The sequence below is a fragment of the Empidonax traillii genome, unplaced genomic scaffold, assembly GCF_003031625.1.
Source record: "Empidonax traillii isolate 1590-97213 ecotype Southwest subspecies unplaced genomic scaffold, ASM303162v1 scaffold413:size1348891, whole genome shotgun sequence".
Classification (NCBI taxonomy): Eukaryota; Metazoa; Chordata; class Aves; order Passeriformes; family Tyrannidae; genus Empidonax; species Empidonax traillii.
Window position 1 is genome coordinate 1,137,030 of NW_020955606.1, and position 14,665 is coordinate 1,151,694.

At 51.7% G+C, this 14,665-nt stretch overlaps 2 protein-coding genes and 1 long non-coding RNA gene across 4 annotated transcripts in view; 1 reads left to right on the forward strand and 2 right to left on the reverse strand.

Annotated features, from left to right (window-relative positions):
- Positions 1-1,261, reverse strand: part of COQ9 (coenzyme Q9) — an 8,250-nt gene extending 6,989 nt beyond the window's left edge. The window contains exons 1-2 of the mRNA XM_027893994.1: positions 1,201-1,261; positions 302-473 (exon numbers count right to left, since the gene is read on the reverse strand). Of these exons, the coding sequence (XP_027749795.1) occupies positions 302-473; positions 1,201-1,258 (230 nt within the window). The 5' untranslated portion in view covers positions 1,259-1,261. The remainder of the gene's footprint in view (positions 1-301; positions 474-1,200) is intronic.
- On the forward strand, positions 1,249-7,681 carry CIAPIN1 (cytokine induced apoptosis inhibitor 1). Of its 2 annotated transcripts, none has more exons than XM_027893996.1 (9): positions 1,249-1,346; positions 3,215-3,400; positions 3,604-3,756; positions 4,277-4,353; positions 4,592-4,760; positions 4,949-5,022; positions 5,340-5,455; positions 5,973-6,042; positions 6,426-7,681. In XM_027893996.1, the coding sequence occupies exons 2-9, from the start codon at positions 3,244-3,246 to the stop codon at positions 6,534-6,536; spliced, it is 927 nt and encodes a 308-aa protein (XP_027749797.1). In that variant the 5' UTR covers positions 1,249-1,346; positions 3,215-3,243; the 3' UTR covers positions 6,537-7,681. The 2 variants fall into 2 exon arrangements, with proteins under 2 accessions (XP_027749797.1, XP_027749798.1); XM_027893997.1 differs by lacking the exon at positions 1,249-1,346 and adding an exon at positions 2,818-2,920.
- A 2,450-nt stretch (positions 7,682-10,131) lies between these two features.
- Positions 10,132-11,466, reverse strand: LOC114062513. The gene is made up of 4 exons (XR_003572400.1): positions 11,451-11,466; positions 10,960-11,061; positions 10,686-10,732; positions 10,132-10,392 (listed from the first exon to the last, which is right to left on the reverse strand). It is a non-coding gene; the product is annotated as an uncharacterized LOC114062513 (long non-coding RNA).
- Positions 11,467-14,665: the final 3,199 nt, after the last annotated feature.

Consider the following 14,665-nt stretch of genomic DNA (forward strand, 5'->3'; position numbering starts at 1 on the left):
CTTTATAGTTATAGGCATATGGACAACACGTTGCCCATATTTTGTTTAGATCTACACAAAAATCCAAAAGCAAAGACTTGCGCTTTGCAGACGAGAGAGGTTCCCTCTTGGAAGCAAGCCCCATTGTGGACAGTGGAATTTAAACTGTCACAGCAAACCAGCTCTCCAGTTGCCGCAGTGTGAGGCTCCTTAACCCCGGATCTCCAGAGTTGTCTTCATATTTCGGACGCAATTTTCAGGAAAGCAAAGCCCTGCGATCCCACTGCTGGCAGGGCTGTGCTGGGAAGAGCTGCTGAGTTACCTGGGGTGAGGGCCCTGAGGTTCCTGTTCGGGTTGGTGACCAGCTGGATGTGGATCGAACTGCTGCTGAGAGGAAGATGTGAAAGGCTCCTTCTTGTGCTCATCGGAGACTCTCCTCAGCGCGGCCGAGGCCTGGAGAGCTCGGAGTGGAGGGTAGTGCTGGCACCTGACCACTGAAAGGGAAACCAGGAGAGTCAGTGTCTCCTTCCAACACAGAAAATTAAAGGCGGAGAAGAGAGTTATGGTGAACGCGGCTGAAAAGAACCACAATTCGGGGTGTGTTTTTTTTACGCTTCCGAGAAGCGCCGCTCTCAGCTGAGCTCACGTTTACTTGAAGAAAATAAAGCAAAAACGTCTTGTGCGCGTGTGGGGGAAGAACAGTGAGAACGGCAAGCATTGCAAAGAGTTTCCAAATCTCAGATTGGAAAGCGGGCACCCAAAAGTGCCCTCTCCCCTTCTGGGTCCATGGTTTGAGGTGTCTGAAGGAAGGGACAGGGAAGTCACCCTCAGGAGCATCAGCAGCCCTATAATACACCACTGCTGACATCATGAGGGGTTCTCATGTGACTCAAAGGGAGCTCGGGGGGAGCTTTTAATTTCACTGCTGTGGAGGGGTTTTTTTTTGGTTTTTTTTTTAATAAACTCGTTCGGCGGCCCACACTCCTAAAGAGAAACACCACCAACCACCCCCCCCCTCTACCTCAAACCCACCCCCTTCAGCCCCCGCCGCCGGCTCCGCTTCCCTCGCAGCCCTCGCGCCCTTCACCTCACCTTGCCCCGCCCCGCCCCGCCCCGCGGCACGGGCACGAGCACGGGGGCGAGCACGGGAGCGCGCACCCCCCCCCCCCCCCCCCCCTCCCGTCCCGCTCCCGGCCCGGGCGCGCCCCCCCCGCCCCTCACCCGCGCGGCCCCGCCACAGCCGCCAGCCCGCGCGCCGCGCCGCGCCCGCCGCCGCCATCTTGGGAGCGCGCGGGGCGCGGTGACGTCGCGCTGACGGCGTCAGGCCGGGACGGGCGAGCGGCGCTGAGGGGGCCGAGCGGGGCCGGGTGAGCGTGAGGGGAGCGGGGTGAGGGGAGCGGGGAGAGGGGACTCTTGGCACCCGGAGAGGCTCCTGAGGGGTATGGGGGTGTGTATGCATGTGTGTGTGTGTGTGTGTGTATATATATATATATATATAAAATTCCTTCACGAAATTCCCTTCCTGTTCCTGCTCCCTCTGATCCGTCCCCGCTCGGTGATCGAGAGGTTCATTCTGCCCCGTTCTACGTGTGTTTAAAATGCTCACAGGCTGCAAGGCCCGCAGCCTTGGGCCGCGTTCCGGCCTTTGGGAGCCGGAGCGTTCCCGGCCGCTGGAAGCTCGATCCTTCCCGGCCGCTGGAAGCTGGATCCTTCCTGGCCTCTGGAAGCTCGATCCTTCCCGGCCGCTGGAAGCTGGATCCTTCCTGGCCTCTGGAAGCTCGATCCTTCCCGGCCGCTGGAAGCTCGATCCTTCCTGGCCGCTGGAAGCTCGATCATTCCCGCCCTCTGGAAGCTCGAACATTCCCGGCCGCTGGAAGCTGGCCGTGGCTCGTCGGGAGGCTCGAATTTAGGTCCTGATGTGCTGTAGAACCCTAGGATGGTTTGGGTTGGAAGGGATCTTGGCGCTCGTCCCCTTCCAACACAGCAGCCCTTTCAGTTGTTGAGCCCCCCGTGTTGTTTAACCCCTTCCCCTGCCTTGTTCCTCAGGAACTGTGAAATGCGTGTGACATTGAGATAAGGGCCCCTCCTCACCCCCCGCACATGGATCCAGCCCTTGTGGCCTCCTCCTGCATCTCGGGGAGCTCTTGGCTGAAGCTGGGGGTGCTGTTGATGCAATTTGGGCTCTGACTGATCTTGAAAGGTCACAACCTGCCGTTCAGAGAGGAAGGGTTTTATCTTAGCCTAACAGATAAACTTCGGGTTTATCTTAACCTAACAGCTTACGTATCTTTGGGGATTTTCAGCCTTCTCGGGAAAGGTGACCTTTTTATGCATATCCCTGAGCTGTGCTTTCATCAACAACGTGGTGGCAATAAGGCATTACCCAGGATGTGTCACGTAGTGATTCCTGGTAAAGACCTTGCTTACAGCTGGCTCTCCCGAAATAAGTGTGTGGCTTGGAAGATACACCAGGCAACTATGCTGGTCACCAGTGCTCTCTGTTCTCTGTGGTCACGTTAAATTAGGAAGAAAATAGGTTTGTGTTGGATAGAGGAAAGAGGGGATGTCACTGGGCTCAGTAGCTGGTGCTGCTGTGAGAACAGGTGATGATGGGATACTATTGCTCCATCAGGAATACAGCCTTGTATAAAATATTAGTGGAGACTGATTTCTCGAAACTGTCACTTCACTGCACGTTCTGTTCCCCTCCTGCCTCCCTGTGATTTGCTCACCCAGTACCACCAATCACAGCAGTGGGTAGAGCCTCAAATCGGAATGCTGGGAATGCTAAAAGTTAATTTTTTTTCCTTCACATGCACTGTGAAAGCAAACTCTGCTCAGAGCAGGAGAGACAAGGCAGAGTTTAATGTCAAGTAGCTGTCACTAGTCTAGAAATCCAGAAATCCTGTGTTTGGCTTGTTCAGATCTCTAAGGAAAGCAGGTAAGCTTTTGTTGTTTTGTTGGGTTTTTTTAAGCATGGCTTGCAGTCTCCCAGCAAAACTAATCCCTGAACTGGAGAGAAACTGAATTGTGCCATTAAGTGTAGCTCTTCCTTCGTGTCCTGTTAAAGCTCAGCTTGTGGGAACTTTGTGCTGCCCATCTCGAGAAAATTATCCCCATTTGTTAAAACAAGTTTACACTCTGTGATGAAGTCACAGTCCACAGAGGTTCCTGCTGTGCTTGGCACTTACCCTTCCTCTCTCTCTCTCTGTCCCCTGACCTATTCCTTCCTCAGCCACTGCCAGTTTTGCTGCTGCCGCCGAAATGGGGGAGTACGGGGTCACTCCGGGCCAGCGTGTGGCCATCGTCTGGGACAAATCCTCGCCCGTTGAAGCCCTGAAGGATTTGGTGGATAAAATTCAGGCGCTGGTGGGAGCTGACAGTCGTGTCTCTGTGGAAAACTTTAACCAGCTGTCTCAGTGTAAGATGAGTTTAATTTTTCACTGCTTTGTTTAAGGGGAGAGGGTGCTGCCGACGTGTGAGCTGACACCTTCCCTCCCGCTTTGGGAGTCAGCACTCGGAACAGTGACAGCACCTGCTGCTGACCCTTACCCTGGGCAGTACAGCCAGAGAGGTCATGTGTGCACGTGTGTAAAATTGTACCATCTTCCTGTTCCTTCCCAGCGGCTCACAGGGAGTCCAGCTTTGATGTGATCCTCTCTGGCATGGTCCCAGGCAGTGCAGCACAGCACAGCGTGGAGCTGCTGGCAGAAGTGGCTCGGATACTTAAGCCTGGGGGCCGTGTCCTCCTGAAAGAACCGGTGGTTACGGAGTCAGGTGAGAGAATCTTGCTTCTGTGGCAGCAGGGCAGTTCTTGAGAGGATTAGGCTGAAATGGAAAGGACAGGAACCCCGACCGACATTCAGAGATTTTCATTCTCCTGGCACACTAACCCCAATAGCAAGGGTTTTACCCTATGCTTAAGCAGGTACCCGTCAGAGATGTTTGCAGTCACTGCTTCTATCAAAAATGCTCAATAGGCTTGTTCCTAAACTACATTGAAAAGCTCAGTGGACACTGGTCTTCTCAGAGTGCCGTGTTAAGTAGTTGCAGATGTTGCGTTTCTGAGGAGCTTCTGAAGTGGTTCTAAAAACGGGTGCCAAATGCTGAGAGAGGTTGCCCCAGAAGCCAGTTGAGAAATAGTTATCCAGAAAAGGTTAGAAGCCAGGAAGGGCACAGTTTTAAAGCAGAGGTTTGGCTTGAGTACTTCCCTCTAAAGCTCTTGCTCTTCCAAGTTTCTTGGTGACCTTTGTTGTGGTTCTTCCCTCCTCCTACTCTCTGTTTTTGTGTCTTCCAGGAAACAATGGCAAAATCAAGACAGCAGCCAAGCTCCTCACAGCTCTGACTCTCTCTGGCTTGGTGGAAGTGAAGGAGGTATGTATTTACTGACCACTTCCAGCACTGTCCTCGGGCAGTTACCTGGGGTGAGGTGTTTAGCTACCCTGGTTTGCTGTAAGTGTGCATGGACACTGCCTGGCACAAACTTTGGTTACTGCAAGGGTAGTGTTTTTCTTCAGGATTGAAAATTTCGATTGTCTGTTCACTGGAATGCTGGACTGGGTGCTAAAGTACAGGGTTCTTTGTGAGGTTAACCTAAAATCTTACATTGCAGCTGCAGAAGGAAGCGCTGACCCCGGAGGAGGCCCAGTCGGTCCAAGAGCATCTGGGTTACCAGGGCAATGACCTTCTCATTATTCAGATAGAAGGCAGGAAGCCCAATTTCGAAGTGGGATCCTCAAGTCAGCTCAAACTTTCCTTTGCTAAGAACTCTGGTCCTTCAGGTAAGGAGTGGTGCTTGCCAAATGTTTGGATTGCCAGTTGTCTCAGTGACAGGCATCCCTTGTGTGGAAACAATTCCCAGCTAGGGATTGCTAGTGGGGCTTTCAAAAGTTGCTTGAACTCTATTTGTTTGGAGTAGATGGGGCAAAGGCTGGAATAACCGCTATTTCTTCCTTTGTTTTGGCTCCAGGAAAACCCTCTGTGGACCCAGCCACTGCCAAGCTGTGGACACTCTCTGCCAATGATATGAATGATGAAGAGATGGTATCTGGTTTTGTTTGTGAGGCTTTGCTGTTGTTCCTTCTCTCTTCTTTCCTATTTTAAATAGTTTCAGTCATGCCTCTTGGGAAACTTTACAACTTCAGAGGTGGAAAAGGCTCCCTAAGGCAAATTATCTCATCTACTCTGTGGGGTCTGGAGAGCCCAGTGAGGGTGGAGAGGAGACAGGGATAGGAGGGCACAGCTGCAGCACTTTAATGCCAGCGTACAGATAGCACCGTTTCTTTGAACCTAACTCAGCAGTGTCGTTCCCTACTGACAAATCCATTTCCTGCATGTTGTCTCCCGTGGTGTGTTTTCAGGATCTTTTGGACTCCGATGAGCTCTTGGATTCAGAGGATTTGAAAAAGCCAGACCCATCGTCCCTCAGAGCTCCATCCTGCAAAGAAATGGGCAAAAAGAAAGCCTGCAAGAACTGGTCAGTGCTGGAATTAGCGTATCAGTGAACTCTTCAAATGCAGCATTAAACCTTTAGAGTTGGAGGGATTTTAAAAAGATTGTAGGCAATTTGCTGCTCTTCAAAGCCTAATTTGTTAAAGTCCTTTCTTATCTTAATTATTGGAATGTAAATCCAAATACAACGAGGACTGACCAGTGACTGCTACAAATTACCACGATGATCAAAAGCCACCTTGAAGGTGGCTACAAGTTTGTGCAGCTTGACTAAAACCCTAGTTTCTTATATTTCAAGCAGAAATAGCACACATAGCAAGTGCTGCAGTGTCATTTCCCACTCAGTTTAAACTTGAGCAGTGTTTCAGCACTTGCTGTACAAACTGTGGTGTCGAAGAACAAGGTGAGGAGTGTGAGTCCCAGAGTCAGCTGTTGTGTGACAGAGCGAGGGCTGTTGCGTTGTGAGCAGGGCTGGAACAAGTGTTGATGACTCATGACCTTTAAGCAGAAAGATAACAGGTGACTTCTCTCTTTTTCCACAGCACGTGTGGCTTGGCTGAAGAACTGGAACAGGAGAAGAAGAGCTCACAGCCCAAATCTGCCTGTGGAAATGTAAGTGGTGATTTTTGTCCCTATGCTGTGGTTTGCAGTACAGGATCTCTGTGACTGCTGCCTGAGCTGGCTCACTGCTTCCACACGCTGCCTGTGCAGCTCCTGCACAGCTTGAGGATCTCCATATGGGAGCCCACAGGGCTGGTCAGGGGCTGCCCCAGCCTGGGCACACCAAGTGGGGTGGAGACTCACTTCTTCCATGTGAGCCCAGTGCCCTGCACAGCTCTGCCAACCAGTCCTGTTGAGAAGGGGGCAGAAGAGAAGTGGTCTCTGTGCTGATTGATTCTGAGAGGAACATGTCATCTCTTGAGCTGGAGGAATCACAGGGGAAGAGACCTGAAAGTGCCCCTGATTACAGACAGTGCTTTTCTTTCCCTTTCCAGTGCTACCTGGGGGATGCATTCCGCTGTGCCAGCTGCCCTTACCTGGGGATGCCTGCCTTCAAGCCTGGGGAGAAGATTGTCCTGAAGGAGAACCAGCTGCATGATGCCTAACAAAGACATCCCTGGATGTCCTGCAAAGGACTCTGCTGTTTTTCCATCACTCTGAGGTTCTTCCTGCAGTCCTCCTCATCCTCTCAAACTCATGCTCTCCGGCCAATACTCCGTGTGGGGAGGGGCACTGCGGGCACTGACACTGCTGTGAGCTCATCACTCGTAATCAGCCTTGGGCTACCTGACAAGTCACGTCCCAGACTTCATGTTACACTTTGTTTTAGCTGCTCTGATCCTGGACGCTGGATCACAGCGTGTCCCACCAGCAGAGGGAAGCAGAATCAAGTGTCAGGTTGTCCTTGTGTGCCTGTGGCAGGACCCGGATTTCCCAATGCACGTGTTGTACAGCTCTGATTTGCCCTGATTTTCCCCGATGATGCAGCAGCTCTGGCTCAGCTCCCCGGGGTTTCACTGGGCTCCTGCTCTCTTTGAAATTTGAACCCGCAGCCCCTTACCTTGTGAGGGTGGCTCGGCAGCTCCTGTTACCAATCAGGAGCAGTGAGTATACTTAGCAGTATGTGCTCTTAGAAATGTATGTGATCTTCTTGGTAAAGTCTGGCAGGCATGATGAATTTCCGAGTGGTTTGGGAGTCCCTGCCCTCACCTGTTTACAGCAAAATGACAAAGATTTAGTCCCACCTAGAAAACTCCTGCTCTACAAGATCTGTCTTGCCCTCTCACAGCTTTCAGTCCAATGCAAACTGGTAACACAAGGTCAGTCTGAGACTGTCACCTCTCTTGGTGGTTACCAAGTGAGTTACCTGCAGTGTCCAATATATAAGAGCATAGCAATAACTTAATTTCTAGATGATCTGTGGTCTCCATCTGCTCCCTCTCCATGAGATACTATTTATTTGTGTAAGACCTGCGAGTGAAGTGTCGCACAGGTGTGGGATGAGTGAGCTGTTGACGTTTTGTGCGGGGCTTGCTTCTCACCCAGGGTGGGAGAGGAGGAAAACCCACATCCAGTGTCTCAGTGAGGATTGCTTTGTTTGGAGCTCTTGCTCTTCAGGATGTGACTGCTTGTTGTGTGCTACCTGAGTTACTCACTCAACTCACGGAGGGGGCTGGGATGAAAGGCTGTTCTGTTCTTGAAATAAAAGTGACCAATAGTAAAGCCTTTGTTTTAAGGCTGGGATCAGTGGCATTCTAAGTGGGTCTCTCCTTCTAGTCAGCCTCTCAGTGATTTCTGGAACTGTTGAAATGTTGAGTTTCATCTTGGAGTTCTCCGTAAATTGTTCCTTTGAAAACTTGACTTGAATAGATAATACACATGGGCAAGAACAGATGTTAAGGAAAACTGTTAAAACTTTCTGACCATTCAGATGTTGCTTTAGGACTCACACTTGCACCACCCCAGACTGTCACTGCTGGGACTGAAGCCCCTTCATGCCAGAGCACGGCTTTTCCACACTCTTTTCCTCACTCTTCTCCCCACTCCTTCTCTCTGTCATCAGCAAGAACAGCTCCCAGAGAGACTCGTGATAAACCACCTGTCCAAACAACTTATTGTTCCAATCTTGTGATGTAAGGAAATGGGCAAAAGCCTCTGCTTACTTATGGGTTTTGGGGGTTTTATTGCCTTTTCTTAGTCTCACTGGAAGAGGAAGATCAGATCTCTGTCTTCACATGAAAGGTCCCCGATAAAGGCAGCCCTTAACCTGAACTAGGCTTTCCTTTTAGAAGTGAATAAGATAAGAGAGGCGTGGGGCAGCAGCAGAAGCTTTTGTTTTACACTGATTGACTCAACTGGAATTCCAACAGCTTTCCAAGCACTTTCAGCTACTGCTGAGTTCAGGCAAGGGATGGTTAAGGCTGTATAATCTTGTTCTCTTTAAATAGCTTTACTTGCTCTTGCTGTGCCAGAGGCCCTCCAAGGGTGACAGTGTGGCATTGGAGCATGTGCTGGGTGGGAGTGTGATCCTGTCACGCTGGTTTCAAGGAGTATTTACCCTTCTGGCCCCCTTCCCTAGGGGGTCTCAGCAGATACTGTAAACACTGCTGGAGGCATTGGGTGTATTACTGCTTTATCGTCACACACTTGCTTAGCTGCTTGTGCTAGCAACTTTTTGAGAAGTGAAATTTGGCCGGAGCTGCTTCACCTTTTTAAAAATAGCCAATGGCCAAAGATGCTGCCCCCACCCTTCCTGCCTCCACTTGAGAGGTTACCTCAACTAGTTCCTCAAGAGCCGTGGCTGCATTTCCCCACCTCTTGTTCACTCATGTAACTGCTCCAAGGCTATTTCACGGCTTCTTGCCTGGCTCCTTGTTAAAAACACTATCCCAGATCTGATCCCCCACTAACCTTGGGCATGAAGGATCCCAATGCAGCACTATGACTGTCCCAGCTTTCTCCACTTCATCAGTTCATAACTCCTTCCTGATGAAGCAATGGACCACACTTTTCCTTTTCCTTCCTCTTCTTCTTAAGGTAGTTAAGCAAATGCAGAGCCCAGTGACCATGGCTGCTCGTGACAGGTCACTCTCCGGATATTCTGGTTAAGCAACCACAGCTCCTTCAGCTGTTCCTCATCAGACTTGTGCTCCAGACCCTTCCCCAGCTCTGTTGCCCCTCTCTCACACTCCAGCACTTTTCTTGTCATGAGGAGCCAAAACTGAACACAGGATTTGAGGTGCCTCGCCAGGCACAGAGGCACAGCCACTGCCCTGGTCCTGCTGGCCCTGCTGTTGCTGGTACAAGTCAGGATGCTGTTGGCCTTCCTGCCCACCTGGGCACACTGCTGGCTCATGTTCTGCCAGCTGTCAAACATAAGGTGGCCCACAGACCCCTCTCTGATCCTTGCTGGAATTCTGCCCCAGCGCCCCACCAGGAGGGTGCAGGATGGCTGCCTGCACATCCCACCCGAGAGCAAGCAAGGGGTCTCCTTTCCACGAGGACAGGGTGGGAGATGAATGGTGTCTGCTCTAAGCCAAATCCCCTGGCCCTCCAGGGATAGCTTGGAAACAACCCCCAAGGAACAATGGACAGTGAGGTGTTCTCTGGAGATCCTCCATCTTGCTTCCTTTCTGCAGGCTGGAGGAGAACTTTCAATTTTTAATTTTCCAAAGTACAGGAAAGCTCTACATGCATGAGGACACCCAGCCACTCCCAGTGCAAAGCAGATCCATGTGGATCACAGCAGCAGCACCCACAATGCACCTCTGTGAAGCAAGTGATGCTTTTCCATCATTGTCACTTGTGCTTCAAGTGAGTGAACCAGAGCAAGGTCAGCCCATGTCACAGCAGGTACCTGCTCCAGAGAAAAATCCAGAAAACTGCTCCAGGACATGGCCACCCCACCCAGCATGTCCAGCACCAAGGGGACACCAAGTTCTTCCCGGACCATGGTGGCCACACAGTGCACAGGGACCTTCCTGAAACATGGAGCAAGTTGTTAGAGGAGCCTGTCAATGACTGGAGACAGTGAAAAGAGTTGCTGAGACTTGGCCGTGCTTGGAGCTACAGAAGGTAAGGGGAAAACCAGCTCAAGAGTCCTGTCATGATGACATGGATTCTTCCAGGGGAACACACAGCACAGTGGTGGAGCCACTTGGGGGTAGATAGGTGGCTTTGGTCACCAAGATTGCACTTCTGTATGAGCTAACACCTAATTTTTGGGGAGAACAACCCCAACAGATGTACAAGCTGCTCCCCCTCCCTTCTCCCTCATTTGCCCTTTCTGCTGGGGGTGACATCCACCGCTGTGCTGGCTGCACCGGCATCCCCACCACTCTGCTTCTGCTGCGGTGGCTTGATCTCGGTGTAAATGATGTTGGAGGAGGCACGGTTGGTCTCCTTCTTTTCAAAATTCAGGTTGGCATAGGTCAGGTCCTCAGTCCCTGTCACTGGGGCTTCCTGCAGGGAGAGAGCAATGAGTAGAGCTGTGGCTTTCCCCTGTGTCTCCCCTGATAACGTTTTTCCACTGGCACAACTATTTGCACTCCCAAGCATTATCCAGCTTGCTCTGAAGTGCCACCTACTCAGATGCTCATAAGCCCCTATTTAATGGGAATTATTAAGTGTTTAGAACCGTGTTTTCAGAAAGCAAAGCTGATTTTACTCTGAAATCCTTTAAGTGGGTATTCAACAGCCAGTGCTTTTATTGACAGGGAGGAAGAAGTGATATGTGCAAAGTCCCCGTGGCTTACCGTGCTAGGCTGATCCACCTCTGCCACTTCCCTGCTCGTCAGCTTTCCTGGAAAACAAAACATAGTTTAAATAGCAGTTAAAATAATGACAAGGATAATTATTTTAAGTGAAGAAAATATGGAAAAAACAAAGCAAACATTTGCACTGATTTTGCTTTTGTTGTAGTAGAGGATGAGGCTGTCTGAGCTGTCTGGCTTAGAAGATGACCGAGGGGCAGGAGAGGTTGGAAAGGGCTTAAAAGCCCGTGGAGGGCTTGGAGGCCAACAGCCTTACCTGTTCTGTTCCTTCTGCACTGGCACAGCAGGAAGCCAAGGATGGGTGTGTAGATGAGCGTCCCCACCGCAAAGCCAAAGAAGATGCACAGGAGGTTGAGTCCTACACACACAACACCACAGAGGCACTCGTGAGCCACCGTCCCACCGTGCAGGGACACACACGCTGCCGTCACCAAACCTCGCGGGGGTTTTCCAAACCTGGGCTTCCCAAACCCTGAATCACCCACAGCCCCGGGGTGCTGACAAAATCCTGCAGGGAACAGTCCACAAATCTCATCTGAACTCAGGCAGGGGGAGTGGTCAGAGCATCAGAGCCCCTTCCCAGGGTCACAACCTCTGATCCACTGGTGCCTACCCAGGTTTGGCAGTGGCTCCCACCCACTCATGGGAAAACATCAGGATGTTTTCCCCCTTACTGCTCCTCCTTCTTTTTCCCTGAAGATTCCTCCTGCCCCCAACTCTTGCAGCCCTGGGGCTGTGAGGACACACCTGTCCAGATCTTCTCCTCTGTGACTGGGGGGCAACACCCTGAAAAACAGAAGCACGAGTGAGAGAGTGTCCAGAGGCAGAGAACACCTTGCACCATGCCCTGCTTTGGGGCAGGAACCTGGACCTCACAGCCCCAGCTGTCCTGCCACCGCAGCTCCAGCCACTTCAGCACTCAGCTGACTCTGCTGCAGCTGGAGGATGTGGCAGGTCCTGTCTCAAGGAACCAATGGCCCAGCAGCTCCACGGTGAGATGCATCTGCCAAAAGGGCTGGGCTGGGCTGGCCTAGCCCTTCCAGTTCCCAGGATGCTTTCAGGGGAAATGGTGCACGAGGGAACCAGGGGAGCATTGGTCGTAGCCTCCTTCTCTGCCCACTCACCACGCCCATGAAAACAGACCCACTGCCACTTACTGGGAACTGTCTCCCGTGTGCCTTTTCCAGCGCCTGTTGAGTTTATTCCTGTGATGTTGACCCCAAACTCACAGATTCCCACACGGGCTGCACTCAAGCAGGTGTTGATGAAATCCGTACAGTTTTCTCCCAGAGCCATGGTGTTGGTTTGACTCCACGTCTTCGGACCTTCAGGTTGGTTCCACTTCACATGTACTGTGAGATTCTTTGACCAAATTTCGAGCTTGCACTCCTTATTGAAGACTGGCTTTGCTGGCTGGCTGACTGTCCCTGGAGGAAACAAAACCAAAAGTGATAATTGAAATACAAGTCATATATACGAACTTGCAGGGTCATATCCCACTGGCATGTGTTGCTCAGGGAAAGACACAGTGAAGTGACTGCCCTTTCCTCCAGCAGCTGATGCTGTCTTCCCTATCTGCCTGCTAACCACTCCTCGCTGCAATGTTGCAGGTTGATTGGTGTCACTGGACACTGTGCAGTGCACAAGCTTTTCTGTCTCAGGAAGGACTGAAAATGGGAGGACTGGGGGAAAGACACCTCCTCCTCCTCTGACCTAGGCAAAAGGGTCTTCTGGCACCCAAGCAGGAAATGCCACAGGCTTGGGCTCCACCATTTCATGGAGTGTGAGGTGGGACTAGGGGAGGTTGGCTGAGGGGAATTGTCAGTCCTAAAGAAGCAAAGAAATTATAGTAGGCAGATACCTTCAGCCTCTCTGGCTTCATGCCATCCCCTAATGCTCACTCTGGAGTACTTCAGAATCACTCCTGAAACTCTGAGCTGAAGTCACTTCACACCTTCTCAGCAGGGTTGTTCCTCTCTCACCTCTCTCCTCTCTCTTCCATGGGTCTTAGTGGATTTCTGTCCCTTATGACCCTTGCTCTGTTCAGAACATCTGTTCTTGGACATGTCCTTTGTGGTTTCCATCCTGTCCTACTGACACATTGACTGTGGCTGAAATCTGTTGAGTGATTCCTGCCAGAGGACAGCAGAGAGTTGGGTTTTTGCTAAGGAGGATGTTGCTCCACACCCTCCATGTGAAGCTGACCCCCTCCACAGTCATTAGGCTTTTAAGTATTTGTTTCCTTTCCCCCTGTTTTCTCTCCTTGCTCCTGAAGGTAATTCTGGTTCAAAGCCTGAAGCCTGATGTTGGGTCCCTGTGGGCAGAGCTCACAGCCTGTGCACACACAGTTGCAGGGGGGACCCCTCTGCAAGGCACATGACAAGGTGCTGGTGCAGAAGAGGGGGATGAATGCTTGGAGAGGAGAGGAAAAAGCAGCAGCAGCCACTTCCCAAACCTCCCTGCGGGAATACGCAAAGAGCGAAGAGTTCAGAGCAGAGAGAAGAGCACTGGGGGACTCACCAGTTGGCAGCCAGACAAGGAACAGCAGGGCCAGAAAGCCACTGGCCAGCTGGATCTCCATGATTCCCAACAGCCTTGTGGTGATGATGCTGGGTGCCTGGTGGGATAGGCTGGGAATTTCCTGCCTCTCCTGCAGCTCAAGGGTCACTGCTCAGCTGAGATGAGCTGAAGCCCTGCCGGGAGCTCCCCTCCTCACCACTCAGCCAGGCAGTTCCCTCTGTGCTCACAGGCTTCCCCTCTCTTCCCCTTCTCTTGCTTCAGCCCCATTCTTATCTCCACTCCACTTGATTCCTCCTCCGGTTTCATCCTGACCACACACCCTTGGCCCTGAGCCCCTAGTAATGCATCCATTGCTGATGGCCCTTTCACACTGCTCCAGGGCCCAGCCCAGCAGCTCTGTGCTGCTGGCACGGGCAGGGGAGGGGAAAAAGGGCTTCCCCAGTTTCCTACAGCCCCACTGAGTCTGTTTTGTTTTACACCAGGAAATGCAGCCCTTGGAGGAGGCAGTGCTGCCTTCTTATGGTACAAGATCCACAAGAATGACAAGCAAGAGGCTCTGTGTCTCTCTTGCTCTCCCCTCTTGACCCCTTCACCTGTTCCCACACTCTTTTCTGTTGTTCACTTCCTCTCTATACTCGAGGCTTCCTCTCCTTGCACCTCACAACTGCACGACGACACGTACTTGTTGCTTCCTTCCCTTTCATCCCTATTCTAGTTCTCACATTTGCTGGCACTGATGAAGGTGACTGAACACGAGGTGAACCCTTTCCCATATCTCAGAGATCCTGAGGCAGGCAATCCCTGTGGTCACCTCCCAAAGTCTCTGGTCAGAGGATGGACAGGAGCCATCCTGATCCAGGTGCACTGCAGGTAAGTACAACCCTTGCCTAGATTGCCCTTAGCAAGTGGGATTCTTTGCTCAACAAGGAGAATTCTCTACATTCCCATTAGGACATTTGGGAAAGGGGCAGGTCATTAACAGAGCTCAGTAAGACCAAGCCGGTGACAACAAAAACCATGAGCCCTTTCCACGCACAACGTCCTCCCCTCTGATGGATCTGCAGCATCTCCCCAGGAATGGGGCTCAGCAAGGCCTTCTCCAGGGGGCAGTGCCTTCCTAATCTTCCCAACTGCAGTGCTGGCAGAACTGAAGGTTAATGTCTCGCCTTCTGCCGACTCCAAAGAGCTCCTCTCCTACCAGGGCCCCTTCCAGCTCCACAGCAACGCTCCATGATGCTGCCAGGGAGAAAGGGGAGCAGGAGAAGACAATGCTGTTAATAACCCATGAGACGCCCTGTGTCAGTCAGCTGCTACACCAGGCACTGCACAATGGCTGGAGCAGAAGGAAGGCTGCAGAGCCCTCAGCAGCTCCTCACTACCCTGAAGCGAACCAGGGAAACACAGAAAGTGCCCAGGAGCGCCTGCCTGATGTCCTATCACCG